This window comes from Odocoileus virginianus, unplaced genomic scaffold (genome assembly GCF_023699985.2).
Source record: "Odocoileus virginianus isolate 20LAN1187 ecotype Illinois unplaced genomic scaffold, Ovbor_1.2 Unplaced_Contig_4, whole genome shotgun sequence".
NCBI classification, from domain to species: domain Eukaryota; kingdom Metazoa; phylum Chordata; class Mammalia; order Artiodactyla; family Cervidae; genus Odocoileus; species Odocoileus virginianus.
The window spans coordinates 1480660-1495096 of NW_027224321.1; the positions used below are offsets into that span (position 1 = coordinate 1480660).

General features: G+C 55.4%; 1 protein-coding gene across 4 annotated transcripts in view; it reads left to right on the forward strand.

The window, feature by feature from the left end:
* The first annotated feature begins 655 nt into the window (after positions 1-655).
* Positions 656-14437, forward strand: part of AGAP1 (ArfGAP with GTPase domain, ankyrin repeat and PH domain 1) — a 568266-nt gene continuing 554484 nt past the window's right edge. For all 4 annotated transcript variants that reach the window (XM_070463558.1, XM_070463559.1, XM_020905503.2 and 1 more), the window contains exon 1: positions 656-906. In XM_070463558.1, the coding sequence (XP_070319659.1) occupies positions 744-906 (163 nt within the window). In that variant the 5' untranslated portion in view covers positions 656-743. The remainder of the gene's footprint in view (positions 907-14437) is intronic.

A 14437-nucleotide genomic window follows, 5' to 3' on the forward strand; every position in this document is an offset into this window, starting at 1 on the left:
CGGCGCGCTGGGAAGCGCCGCGGAGGACGCAGCGGCGGCGGGCGGCGGGCGGCGGGCGCGCGGGCGGGCGGGGCGCGGGCGGGGGCGGGGCCGACGTGGGCCGGAGCCCTGCGTGCCAGGGAGGGGGCTGGCCGGGCCGCGCTCGGAGCGGGCTCCGCAGCTTGCACGGCGCCTGCGGCTCGGTCCCTGCTCGGCGGGCGGCGCACGGCAGGCTCGGCGCGGGGGGCCCCGGCGCGCCGGGCGGCGCAAGACGCAGCGCGCGGACTTACGCCGCGGCCGGGGCGCCCCGAGCGGCGCGGCCACTGCCCCCGGGCCGGCCCTCGGCCCCGGCGCTCGGAGAGCGGCGGCCGCCTGGGCTTTAATGGCTGCTCGGCAGGGCAGCGCCTAGGGGTGGAAGGCGACTGCGGCGCAGGAAGGCGCCCGATCGAGCGTCCTCCGGGGGCCGGCCGCGCCTGCCTCGGCGCGCTCCATGGGGGCCCGCTGACCCGGGGCGCCGGGGCCCGCTCGCTAGCCCGCCCGCCCGCCCGCCCGCCGGGCGCGCGTCCCGGCCATGAACTGAGTCGGCGGGCCGGCCCCGCGCCTGCTCCGCCCGCTCCTTTCTTCTCGCGCCTCCTCCGCCCGCCGCCCGGCGGGCCCGGCTCCCCGGGGGCTGCGGCGCCCGGGGCTCGGCGGCCCGCGGGCCCCGGGACGCGGGGCGGCGGCGGCGGCGGGGGGCGCGCGGCTCCGGGCGCGGCGCCTGCACCATGAACTACCAGCAGCAGCTGGCCAACTCGGCTGCCATCCGGGCCGAGATCCAGCGCTTCGAGTCGGTCCACCCCAACATCTACTCCATCTACGAGCTGCTGGAGCGCGTGGAGGAGCCGGTGCTGCAGAACCAAATCCGGGAGCACGTCATCGCCATCGAAGGTGAGGGCCGGGCCGCCGCGGGGCTTCTGGAGGGCGGGTGCGCGCGCGCGCGAGCGTGTGTGTGCGTGCGTGTGTACACACGCGCCGGGCCATGGCACGCGGCTGCCCCGCCGAGTGGGCACTGCGGTGCTTCTCACCCCGCAAGACCGGGCGAGAGCAGAGTGGGAGGCCGAGAGGACCGGCGAGCGCGCCGCCAGAGATGGATCGCTGGCGATAATGTGCTAATGGGCTGTGGAGTCTCCGCTGAGAAAGTGACTCTGTGCGGCCGTGTCCTGGGCCAGCCGAGTGACCCGGCCCAGCCGTAAGCCCCCGCTCGGCCGAGCGTCTTGCTGGACGTTGAACAGGTCTTTGGAGAAGTGGTGCTGCTGGGGGCGAGGCTCTGGCTGGCGGGTCTCCTCCGCAGGGTAGGGCCAACCCCTTTGGTGTGTTTGCCCATTTCGGGGGCACAGTGGAGGCAACGGAACTTAGCCCCAGCGGAGAGCCAGCCCCGGCTGCTGGCAGCGTCGCAGGTCCAACCCACCTGTCCCTGCGCAGAGGCTGGTTTCCTCTACAGAGTGCTTTCTGCCGACATCCTGGATCAGATCAGAAGAACGCTCCCTGGTGGTGGTGGGGGGGGGGGGGGGTCACTTTCACATGCCTGGCACTGGGATGTCACCCGCGCTTCCTGCAAGTCAGGCGAGGCAGAGGTTCTCAGGAGAGGTGCCGCGGACTTCGGCCTTTCTGGGGCCTGTGTTTTCTCTGGATCCCTGTGGTTCTTATTTCTCTGCTACTGGGCTTCCAGCTTATCCCCTTGCTTCCCCCCTCTCATTGCCGTTGGCCAGTGATGGTAAAAGGTCTGAAGGGTGGGTTGTCCATAACATAGAACTGTCCCAAGCAAGAGCCCCTCTGGCCGCCGTTGAGGAGTGCTGAGGATATTCTGAGGCCTGACCAGGAGTGTCCCCAAAGCCCAGCGTAGGCATCGCCTAGCTCCGGTCCATCTGTAAGCAGGGGGCATTGGCCTGGCTGGGGGGCAGTCTTGCCAGGGCACTGTGCCGCCTGAACGGCTCACCCAGAGTGACTGGGCTTGATGCCTGGCCCGTTAGATGGAGAAGGTGGTGTCTATGCCCTTGGCATCTGGTGGCCCCATGGACTTGAACCGCGTCCCAGCCCGGCTGCCCGATCGGCGTCCTGTCTCCATAGGGGGCTTGCTAATTCTGGGAAAGATCTGGACGGTGCTCCAGCCTTCTGTGGGCCTGGCTGTCAGAGCACCTGCCGCCCCGCTGGCAATTTAAGATGCTTCCAGATTCCTCGAGAGGCAGAGGCTCCCGTGTGCCTCTGGCAGGACTTGTGGGAGGCCCTGGGGGACCAGCGCAGGGCTGCTGATGCTGGGCGAGCGGGCAGAAACGCCCCTTCAGGGTCTGGGCTCCGGCGCGGTGGCCACTCATGTGAAAGGCCCCCTGCTGCTCTCTCTCTCTTGGCAGCATCCACGGGAGTCTGATGAAACTCTCAGAAAGCTGATCCTGAGCGTTGGATGCACCTGGCCGAGAGTGCCTAGTCTCCATGCAAAGACCTCATCGGAGCATCTTTCCTGCTGCCTCGGGTCCATTTCCCGTCTTGAAGCCCAGCTCTGGGGTCTCAGGCGCTCCCCACGCAGCAGTTTGACTTTCTAGCAAGAGGATGTGGTTTCATTCTTCTGTTTTGGAAAAAAAACCCAAAAATCCGTGTGGTTCCTTGATGATGGTTTCTGGTAGCTTGATGTCTGTCTGCCTGTACTCTCTGAGATTTTAAGCTCTTTCTTGGCTGGAAGCTTTGTCGTTTGTTGATGAGACTCAGAATCAGTGATGAATCCTGCTTGGGACTTTGACAAGGCTATTATTTTTTCTCTTAAAAGAAAAAGGAATGTCTGTATTGTGTCAGGGCTGTGGTTTATTTAATGAGGCTTTAAGAACCATTCAGATATGCCTCCCTTCTTTGCGTTACTAACAATGATCGCACCTTTCATTTGTACAGAAGAACTTTAGCAAGGATGCTCTTATATTCACAAGCTCATTGTGTGGCAGTCCCGACCCTGTGGGAGAATGTGGGCCAGCTTCATTTTATAGAGGATGGAGCTTCAGGGAAGGTTAATGACCTCCTGAACATTTGACTGAGGTCAGAGGTGAGTCTGAACCAAAGGATCCTTGGAAACCAGGTCTGCAGGCTTCCCCTCCACCCCCACCCCTGCCTTCCCAGCCACCTTCCGCCGCTCCTACTAATGAAATCTCATTGTTACAATGAACTGTTCCCCCACTCCGTGCTAGTTTTACACTTGATCTTAGCCAAAAGGCCGAGAACTGATGTGCCAGTTTTAAGATGCAGTTGTGATTTATATCTATGCCATTGATATCTTGGAAGCCAAGAAGATTGCTCAATTGTGGCAGGACGACATTTTTCCTGTGACGAGAGAAGTACGCAGAAGCAGTTTCCTGCTGTTGTGTAGGGCATGGGTCATGGGTTCTTCCCTCACCCCGGGTCGGGGAGCATGGCCCTGGGGTATGCAAACTGTGGACACGTTTGTCAGAGCTCTGTGCCAGGAGCTTGCGCTCTGGAGCATCCCAGTAGCCCTGAGGAACACACAGAACACACACATCTGCCTCTGCCTGTGAACGTGGCAGGGGAGGATGGTACTGTGGCAAAATGTACACTTCCTAGAATTTTGAAGTATATGCGCGTCATAGTCAATCGTTTAAGAATCGCTTGTCGCAGTGAACAGAGAAGATCATCTGCGTTTTAGAGGATGTCCAGCCAGGCTTTATTTTCTGTCTATGTGTGTAGATGCACAGAATTGGAGTCAGATTCACAAAACTACTTGATTGGCACAGTGTGAGTGCTTTTCCATGTTATGAAAAATTGTGAGGATAATGATTCTTCACCTTGGCATAACATTCCAGCATTTGACTGTGCCATAATTTACAGAAACTTTTCCTGTTTTCTGGCATCTTGAAGCATTTTTGCTGTGGAAGAGAGGAACGGGCTCACTGAAGGGAAGGAAGTTTCTGCTCGTGCTTGTTTCAAAGTGATTCCCAGAGAGTCTGGATTGGAAAATCTCTTAATGATGGACCAAATTGTATAGCTTTTAGTTGAAAGGGCTTACCAAGAATCCCAATTCTGAGCGGGTCTGTGACCCTGTTTGAAGACACGGGACGTGTGATTTAATTCTTAGTCTTGTTTTGAAACATTGCTGCCGCTAAATCACTTCAGTCGTGTCCGACTGTGTGTGACCCCATAGATGGCAGCCCACCAGGCTCCTCTGTCCCTGGGATTCTCCGGGCAAGAACACTGGAGTGGGTTGCGGTTCACCTTGCCAAAAAAGAAGAAAGTGTTTTTTCAAATATTTGCTTGAGAGAGATTTACTTTTTTCCTCCAGTATCTGGATTCTTAAGGAGGCATTGCCCACCATTCTCAGATTTACCCCATCAGTTTTCTGGGGTGTCCCCCAGGTGTGGCCGGCACCCCAGGTGTTCTCAATACCTGGACGTGAGCTGGGACCAGCTGTCTCCAGGCTGAGCATCCTGCCTAGGGTCCCCGCTCCAGTTCTTTAAAAAGCACATCTGGAGTTGATGGGGTTGAGGTAAACGCATCAGCTGCCTTTCTTGTTAGCTAAAAAAGCTTGCTCTTCTTGCACGGGTAAAGTCTCTATTAGCAATTGCATGTTGTAATTCAGCTTGCCAGCAGTGGAACAGTGATGCGGATGACAACCCAGCCAGCTTATTCAGCTGGGCCATGGCTGAGCCTCTAACTGGTCTTATGTCTCCACACCCACCAGGCAGCAGCTCAAGGGGAACCGAGGGCCCTGCTGGCCCCATTGGTGGTTTGTGTGGCTTCCTCTGAGGGTTTGGAGAAGTCCCAGTGTTCGACAGGAGAACTGTGCCTGGCATCCCGGGTCAGGGCACTCACGGGGGGTGTTCAAGGGCTGAGCTTCGGGATGTGGGGGACCTGGGAAGATGGGGCAGGGGCCCCCCTTCCTTCCATGATGCAGCCGCTCCATTGAGCATCGTGTACGGCAGAGAGCTAAGTGCTTGCCCTGCGTGTCTCCATCCATCTTATGATGATCCCGTAATGCCGATGCCACCTTTGAAGCCCAGAGGGCTTCCCTCATAGCTCAGTTGGTAAAGAATCCGCCTGCAGTGCAGGAGACCCTGGTTTGATTCCTGGGTCAGGAAGATCCGCTGGAGAAGGGATAGGCTACCCACTCCAGGATTCTTGGGCTTTCCTGGTGGCTCAGCTGGTAAAGAATCCACCTGCAATGTGGGAGACCTGGGTTCGATCCCTGGGTTGGGAAGATCCCCTGGAGAAGGGAAAGGCTACCCACTCCAGTGGAGAATTCCTGGCCTGGAGAATTCCACAGACTGTATAGTCCATGGGGTCGCAAAGAGTTGGACACGACTAAGCGACTACTGCTCTTCACTTTGAGGGCCAGAAAGGGTAGGAAACTTGCTCGAAAGAAATGAGCAGGGCTGGTCAACCTCAGTGCTGACTCTCCAGCCCTTTCTGAGTGAGCAACGGAACTCCTGATTACTCACAGTTCCCACAAGTCGAATGTACAAACCATCCCAGTCCGTGTCCCCCTTTATCCAAGAGAAGACGGGTTTGCGGACGCTGCCGATAGCTGGAGGTCTTATGTTCTCTGTGAAGTTGCCTACCTCGGCAAAACTGTTGTAAGAGCCTGTTTTCCTATGGAAATTTATTTAATCTGGTTGTTGCAGGATTAGGGAGCAAATACCTTCTCCCTGCCATAAGATGAGCATAATTCTTCTTCGACACTATTGACTGTATTCATAATATTTCAGGCTTCATCAAAGTTGTAACTGTGGGGATTATAGTTATTGATAGGAGTATCACAGTCTCCTCCTTAAAATTAATTCTCAGGTGCTTGTTTGTCCCTTCTGGATTAAATTTCATACCTTAGTGGCTTCTGACCCTTCCAGAATCCAGGCATCCCTTCCACCTGGCTGAAGTGAGCGTGTTCCTGGCCTCTCCCAGGCTCTCTGTCCCAGCTCCCTGCACAAAGCTCATCTCCTTACTCCAGTCCAGCCTGAGGACTGGGGGCTCTTTGGGGAAATCAAGTCATGCACGTTTTTATCTCCTCAGCGATGCTGTGTCGTGTCTGGCCCTTGGAGGATGTCCAGGAATTGTCAAGGGTGTGACTTGGAGGAGGGACTCAGGTTTTCTCTGGCTTTTGGGTCCTCTTGCTCCTCACTGGTGATCTGACCGGTGTTGATCGTGCAGAGAGGGTGTTCTGAAACTTGTCACGAGAGCACAGATGCTTGGACTGGGGTGCTTTGGGGTCGGGGTGGTGGTTAACTTGGGTGTGGTGTTTGGGTGGCAATGAGATTTTTTTCTAGTGCATGTAGGGGAAGAGAAAGATTTGCTTGCTGAAGCCTGGCAACTTTTTCAGCCCAGCTGTCTGCAGAAGGGTGGTGCTTTTTCTGCTGGTGTATGTGAGTTTCAGGTGTAGAGTCTGTATCATTGATAGGGACGAATGACTAACAGGTCTGGGTGGCTAACTGTAGTATCTTCAGTGGAGCGTTGAGAGTTTTGGTTCTTGAAGTTCAGTGTGCAGTCAGATCACATGGAGGGCTTGGGAAAGCAGAGTTGCTAGTTCTGTAGGTTTGGAGCAGGCCAGAGAGCGTGCTGTGGACAAGTTTCCAGAGGATGCTGGCTTGGCGGTCTGGGGACTGCACTTTGAGAAGCATGGTCAGGGAGCGGAGGGCAGTCCAGTGGCGGACTGGGCACCTTCCCTGGGCATCGCTCTCAGTGGAGGGCGTGTCGCCTCATCCTCATTGCTCCTGGTGACTCAGCTTAAACACAGTGGAGGAGGGATTGAAGCCCAGCTTTGAATGGGTTCAAGTCCATGTTCACTTCGCCTCCACGATGATGCTGATCCTAAGTGCCCTGCAAGGAGCGTGGTGGGTGGAGGATGGACATCGCCGAGGGCGGGCCTTCCCCTTTGGCTTATGGTAAAGAATCCAGCTGCAGTGCAGGAGACACAAGTGACTTGGGTCTGATTCCTGGAAGCTCCCCTGGAGGAGGGCATGGCAACCCACTGCAGTATTCTTACCTGGAGAATCCCATGGACAGAGGAGCCTGGTGGGCTGCAAGAAGTTGGAAACGACTTGGCGACTGAACCACACAGCCCTTAGTCCCTGAGGGATGGTAGACCAGAAGTCCCTGGAGCTCCTGGGGTTCCCTGGAGTTCCCTTCCTGTCTTGTGATGGTGGAATTTTGGGGAAATCTCCTGTATGTTTAAGTGAGGTTCTTCCGTATTCACTTATTATGATAATTTGGCAGGTGATACATCCTTGTGTTTGTTGTTTTGCTGCTAAAAGAGCGTTTCCCTAAGAAGGAGAGCTCTGTGTTATTAGCAGCTTAGGAGGGCTGTTGGGGGGCCCTGGAGGAAGTGACTCAGGAGGGAGCTGCAGCCTCCACGCGGAGCCTGGAGCCCTGTTTACTGCCGCCTCTGTTTTTTGCCCAGAGCGGACTTTTTCTTTGTTAAGGCTGAAATCCCCTGTTCTGCAAGCTTTGTTTTTCCTGCGTGCCCTGCAGGTGCTTCTTGTTGGTGAGTCTTTCTAGGGCTGTTTTAACTACTGTTTTGGTCCTGTCTCTTGTTTCTCAACGTTCAAGCAAACCCCTGTCCCCTGCCGCCCACCCCGGCCCCACACTCCGAATTCTTTGGGGCCTAAGTGATTGAGTTTGGCAAAGCGGATCAGGCTTAGTTATTTTTAAAATCCAGGGTTCGGGGCTCTGATCGGGTGCTTAGCCACATAATTCCTCCCCTCTGTTAAGTACCTTGCTCTGAGAAGGAACACGCACCCTACAGATGTTTATCTCTAATCTCTGCAGGATCTGTGATTGTCCTGGGGTCTGAGCACCGGGCCTCCTCCATGCCACGTCCTTCCGGGAGCTCGAGGCCTCTGAGGGCCAAGGGGGGACTTTCAGTCTCCTGTCTTGCAGGGTGGGAAGCCTGCACACGGGGCTGCAGGGATGACCTGTCCAGGGGCAGGGCCGGCATTGTGATGGGTCCCGTCCCTCCACTCTGCCTCTGCTCATGACTGACCCAGGCCAGGAGGGGCTTACTTTCACCTGGGAGTTAAGGGGAGAGGGAGAGAAGATACCAGTGCGGGCAGAAGAGGTCTGTTAATGGACCCTTAGAGTAACCAGCCAAATAGCTGTCTGTGTGCGAGGTTGGGACATTTTCCATAAAGAGCAGACTAAATATAGGCTGGAGGGTGGGGCCCAGGGCCTGAGCTTGCGGGGGAGGGGGGGCTGTCATCACTCCCATTTTGTTTCTCCCACTGGTAATCAGCCGGAACAGGTGGCCACCCTGAGCTCTCCGGGAACAGATTGGTGTGTCTGTTTAGCCAGGGGCTCATTTGCAGTTCTCACACTTCTCTCGCTGTTTGGTTCGGATTGTCTTTTTTGGGCTGCAGTGTTGGAGTGTTTGCGCACTGTTTCTACACAAGCAACTGTGTCATCTTAAAAACTGCTCGCACTGTCTGCTTGTCATTAGCATCGTGCTTCTTCAAAGCTGCCTTTTTTTTGAAAGGGTGGGAAACACTTTTCATGGTTCTGGGAGAAGAATTCCAAATAATTACCGGCCATGTTCACAAACGATTTGTGTTTGGTCTTAGAAGTGTCAACATCCAGCAGGCTCTTGCAAATAGAACCATGTTGCTTTCCAGCTTAGCACGCAAAGCTCCCGTTAACAGATTCTCAGATAATAGTCTTAAAGAGGGTGCAGGATCTTTTAGGAAGTGGATGTAGTCTTAATGAGTTTTTAGTTAATATGGGTACACTATACCAGGTCTACTGAGGATACTTGAAGGAGTTAGAAAAAATTTTTTGCATGAGTGCCTGCAGCAAAATAAGGCAGCCCTTCGCTTCCTGAGTTTATTTGTTCACATTCTCCATGTGTCTGCTGCTGCCACAGGAGTTGGTGTTGCAGATGCAGCGACCGTGGGCACGCTTTTATAATGAGATAAATAGAAGTGGGTCTGGAGAGAGTGGAGTGGGCTGACATTCTGCTGTTTGTGTTTCCAGGGATCCTTGTCTGGAGGGGAAGATGGCCCCATTTTCCAGGGAGGGCACTTCCGTAGGCCAGCCCGCCTGCCCGCCCGCCCTTCGCTGCGGTTTCTACGGATCTGGGTGCTGCTGTGAGCAGTAACTCGGTCTCCTCCTATCCTGACAGTGCTCCTCTTAGTTCAGGCTAGTGAACCTGGTCTCAGACAAACAGACAGTTGCTTCAGCTTTGGACCGTCAAGCCTGGATCTCCGATTTTCTGTATATGATTGTACTGTTGAGAGTTTGGGGTTGGAGGGATTGAGAGCATTTTAGATGTGGTAGTTTTTTGGGACTCTTTTTTTGGGGGGGGGTGGGCATAGGACGTAGATCTAGGAGGATGCCCAGGTGCTAAGGGAGGGTGTTTTCACAAACTGACCATGTGGGTACGTCCCGCATCTGGATCAGAAAAGCGAAGTTGGCCAGCGCAGGGTGAGACTCCTCTGTGTTGCGTGTGGTTGGAGGTGGCTGCTTCTGCTGCTCAGCTGCTCTCCCAGCCATGGGCATGTGGGTGGTTTCCTGTTTGGGGCCGTGGGAATAGGCCTGCCTATCAGGACACCTTTGGTGTCGCTGTTCCTGTTGGGGGCTGTTCGTGTCCTGTTAGCCCTTCTCCCAGGTCAGTGAAGCTGCTTCTGAACCCACTCTGTCGGCGGCCCTGCTTGGAGGAGCCTTTCTTTGCAGCTCAGGGTTTGCATCGCAGACCTCGGGATGGTGGCTGCCTCCTGCCTGCCTCCCTCCCTTGCCGTTCCAGGTGTTTGTCCAGAAACAGTCAAGTGCCTGATACGTTTCCGGCGCTGTCTCAGATGTTAAGGGTTGTCAATGGGCTCTTCATTCCTGGTTAGTGCACAGAGCGGTGAGGTGCAACCCTTCACCAGGAAATGGTTTCCTTGAAAATGCGGAGCAACCCCCGGGGTCCCCGCGGCTCTCCCTGGCTCTTGCTTGACCTCAGTGGTCAGTGGGGGCTCTCTTGGCTGAGTCTAGACCCGCCCCCCTCCCAATCCAGCTCACACCCTGGTGCCTGGTGTCCAAGTTGCTCTCTGAAGGGAAAGCCTTCTGCAACTCTGGATTCAAACTGATCTGCAGTCTAAGTGGTTACATATTAGCACTCTTCGGTCTCTGCTGTTTGTCGCACTCATGTGGAGACACAAAAGGAAAAAAAAGCTAGTGTTGCCAGCTCTCTGTTACTCTCAAGGGGGTCTTTTCTTTGCTCCTCTGACTGTGCCCTGGGACCTGCCCTGCCCACCCCCCCCCACCCCCACCCCCAAAGGGCCACACTCTACCGAGGAAGCATGCTAGGACCCGGGGGCTGGAGAGAGAGGGGCGTGTGCCTTGTGAAGTCTCCAGTGGCGGTACCAATGCAAATATTTATTTTGAGGGATGGGGGTGGGGAGGGCCGGGCTTCCCCTCACTCTGTTCAGCAAGCGTGGGAAGCGGCCGCTGTGAGGAGTCCAGGAGGTGAGATGCTATGGCATGCGGACCGTGGGCGGGGCGCTGCCTTTTGCTTCTGGGGTGCAGGCAGACGGGTGCCCCCCTGGTGCCTCTCCCAGGGCAGTGGGAACTAGCCCAGGAGGCCACACCAGTGCAGACTGGGGTACACAGATGGGAGCAGTGGGGTTACAGGACAGGGAGGCTGGCGGGAAATGGGCAGAGGGTTGAGGCTCTCCAGGCAGGTGGGTTGTAGGAATGGACCATCCAGAACCCCATCTCTGCAGTCGCCGGGAACCTGGGGAGGGGGGGCTGGTGGGAAGATGAAAAAGAGCCTTGTGAGCCCCAGAGAGCAGGCTGGGAGCGCTTTTATTTATTGTGCTGTGGGAAACTACTGATTATGGATTTCCGTTTTGAGAGGGTTGGGGGGGGCGGTGATGCTCGGGGCTAGCTGGCAGAACAGAAGCGAGGCGGTGGCCTGGATGGTGGTGGGGGAGTGGCCGGCAGGTTCAGAACTGGGCTGCTGTGAGGGAAGGTGGGGCCGGGCAGGGGAGCAGGGAGGGAAACAGAGATGTGCCCCCCGAAAGAAGAGGCAGGTGCAGGCGCGAAGGGGCCTGTGACTGGCCAGATGGATGGAGCGAGGTCTGACCCTGGGAACGTAGGAGTGGGCCCGTGTTGGGGCAGGAGGGTTCTACCTCCAGATGCCCTGAAGGGCCCGAGGTTTGGGTAGGAGGGGTGCTCAGCCACCAGGAGTGGTTCCCCAGGCACTGGGATTTGGAGAGGAAGCACCCAGCCCCTGCAGGGGGGGCTCTGATGGATGGTTTTGGGAGTCACCCTGCCTTTCACCCCGGCTGGGGGGCGGGCATCTGGACTTCACGGGCCGTCAGTTCCCCCTCTGCAGATTCTTCGGTGGGTGTCAGGGGCACGACGGCCCCTGGGGAGTGTCTCTCTCCAGGGACTGAATTGTTTCCTGGGGTTGGTGGGGGGGACACCTGTGCAGTTGAGCCTGGGCCGCGGTGGCCGCTCAGGTCCTGTTCACCCCACCGGTTAGTCTCCTGGACGGGTGTCCCCATCCCAGAGCGCAGGTCCCCTGGCACTCCGCTGGTGCCTCTGTCTCCTTCTGTGACTCAGCCTGTTAGGTGTTTTGTCTTTTCACTCGATGACTCGAGTTGATAGGAAGAGGCCACGTGCTGGCAGTGCAGAGGCGAGCAGGCCGCTTGTTGTGTGAGTCAGGGCGGGCGTGGGCCTCAGGCTGCACACTGGGCTGGGAAGGCTGAACGGGGCGCCAGGTGAAGTGAAGTCGCTCAGTTGCATCCAACTCTTTGCAACCCCGTGGACTGTAGTGCACGAAGCTTCTCTGTCCATGGGATTCTCCAGGCAAGGGTACTGGAGTGGGTTGCTATTTCCTTCTCCAGGGGATCTTCCCAACCCAGGGATTGAACCCTAGGTCTCCCACATTGCAGGCAGACTCTTTACCGTCTGAGCCACAGTGGAAGCCAGGAGCTCCTGGAGGAAGCCGTATTTGAGCCCCAGAAGATGGGAAGCTCATGCCACTGGGGATGGCGTGGGGTGGGGAGGGGTGAGGAGCAGTCACTGATAGGACACCTTGGCCTCTCAGCTCCCAAGGAGGCCTTGGAAAACTCATCTCTACCCAAAGAAATCTGCGTGTCTTCACACAGAAACGTTTTTTTTTTCCCCACTTAAAAAAATTTCCGTTTTACACAGGTTTCTCAATTTGGACTTGCTTTTTTGATCATCTTATATTGGGGCATAAGAAAATTATTTGTCTCTTTCTGCCTACTGCCTAAATCTAGAATTTCCCCTTCAAACATCCCAAACCCCAAGTGCTTTCACTCAAGTCACTTGGCAGGAGAATCTTGCAGTGGGGGGCAGTTGGGTCATGTGCTTCTAAGAGTTGTGGCAACCTTGCCTGACTGGTGAGCAGGGTCTGGACCTGTGGGAGTGCTGCTTTTCTGAGAGTGGCTCAGAGTTCTAGACTTTGACTTCGGAGCTTGTGTGTTTTTTTTTTTTCCTAGAATTCGAACTTCTGCTTCTGGTGGGGTATGCAGGTTGAGGGGGGCATGCTCAGGATTTTTGGTTTCCAGATCACCTGCTTGGAGATTAAAGAATCTCTGGGTGGTCTGGAATGGTGGGACCCTGCGTTCACTGCTGGAGACACCTGGGTGCTTGGTGTAGCTCAGGGCATGGCAAGGGAGACCCCGCACCTGAGTCTGCGGAGCCCTCACCCCCTGGGTGGGCTGTGGGCACCCCCTCTGGGTGTCTGTGTCCCATAGCCTGAGGTCTGGGATTTGTGTGAACAAGACGTTTGCTCTTGAGAGATGAAAGTCATGTTTACATGTCAGGGAAGATCTCTTTTCCTCAATATGTTGTGTTGAAAAGTTTCAAACACATGGAAGAGTTGAAAGAATGTTCAGGGTGAAGTCTTACATACCCATCACTTTGCTTCTCTGCTTGCTTTGTATATCTCTCTATCCAGAGGATGACCATTCAGCTGGCATTTGTAACAGAACGCAGAGCTTTCCTAGGCTAGTTCCACGTTGGTTTGGAATCCAGAGGATTTCTGGAAGCAGTACCATCTGGATGTTGTGGTGTCAGGTTCCAGGTGCGGTGCGGACACAGCAGGGACAAGGTACTTGTTACTTGTGCATCAGATACGAAATCCCTTGGATTGCAGGGAGATCCAACTAGTCCATCCTAAAGAAAATCAGCCCTGAATATTCACTGGAGGGACTGATGCTGAAGCTGAAGCTCCAGTACTTTGGCCACTTGATGCGAAGAGCTGACTCATTGGAAAAGACCCTGATGCTGGGAAAGATTGAGGGCAGGAGGAGAAGGGGACGACAGAGGGTGAGATGGTTGGATGGCATCACCGACTCCATGGGTGTGACTGAGCAAACTCCAGGAGCTGGTGAAGGACAGGGAAGCCTGCTGTGCTGCAGCCCATGTGTCGCAGAGTCGGACACGACGGGGCGACTGGACAACGGCAACAAAATACGAGGCGTCTTCTGCTGGGGCAGTTGGCTGAACTGGTGTTTTGGAAGCATGGTTTTTGTTGTCAATCTTTTTCTTTTATGTTTTTTATTGAAGTATAGTTGATTTACACTGTTGTCTTGATTTCAGGTATACAGCACAGTGGTTCATTTATTTATACATATGTACATATATATTCTTTTCCATATCTGTTTCCTTATAGATTATTAGAAAATATTGAGTGTAGTTCCCTGTGCTATACAGTGGTTCCTTGTTGGTTTTCTGTTTTATATAGAGTAGTTTCTGTTGTTAATCTTGATACAGTTTAGCCTTGAACCCAAAGGGAAACTTTGGATTGAGCTCTGACTTGAATCCTGTGTCCAGCCACGTGTGTGTTTGGGAGGGCAGCCCCTCCTTGGGCCGTGGTGGTTTTCGCTGAGGGGATGGCCTGCCATCCTCTGTGTCCAGGACTTTGTTTTTCGGAGCAGCCCGTGATTTGCTGTGGAGCCCAGGCACTTTCTTGTTGGATTGTGTTACACCGTGAGCACTTCCTGGAAGCAGAATGATGTGCAGGATCACAGCCTCGAAGGCCTGGTTACGACATCTGGGGGTGTGCAGTGTGCAGGAGGCAGCAGGAGCAACCCCATCCATGAGGACAGCCTTCAGCATCTCTCCCTGGTTCCCCCGAGTCGGCCAGGAGAGTGAAAGCAGGTGTGGAGCTGTCTCGAATCCTGATGGCACATCAGTGTCATTGTGAGCACACGGTCAGTGCTGCAGGTGTGAGTAATGCGCCTCTGTGTGTGTGTGTGCAAGTGTGCATGGCCTGTGTGGTGGGTGTCTAGTTCAGCTCTCCTCACCTCTCCGCTTCAAGAGTTCCGGGCACATCCCAGGCTGAACTGGGAGCCGAATGGCCCTGTGGTTTCTGACTTAGCAGTGTTAATTACAGAACCTGATTAGGCCCCGAGTTCCCCTTCCCCGACTGGGCCCATGTGGGGCGTGTCTTCTGGGCTGCCCTTGGTCCAGCAGTGACCTCACTGAG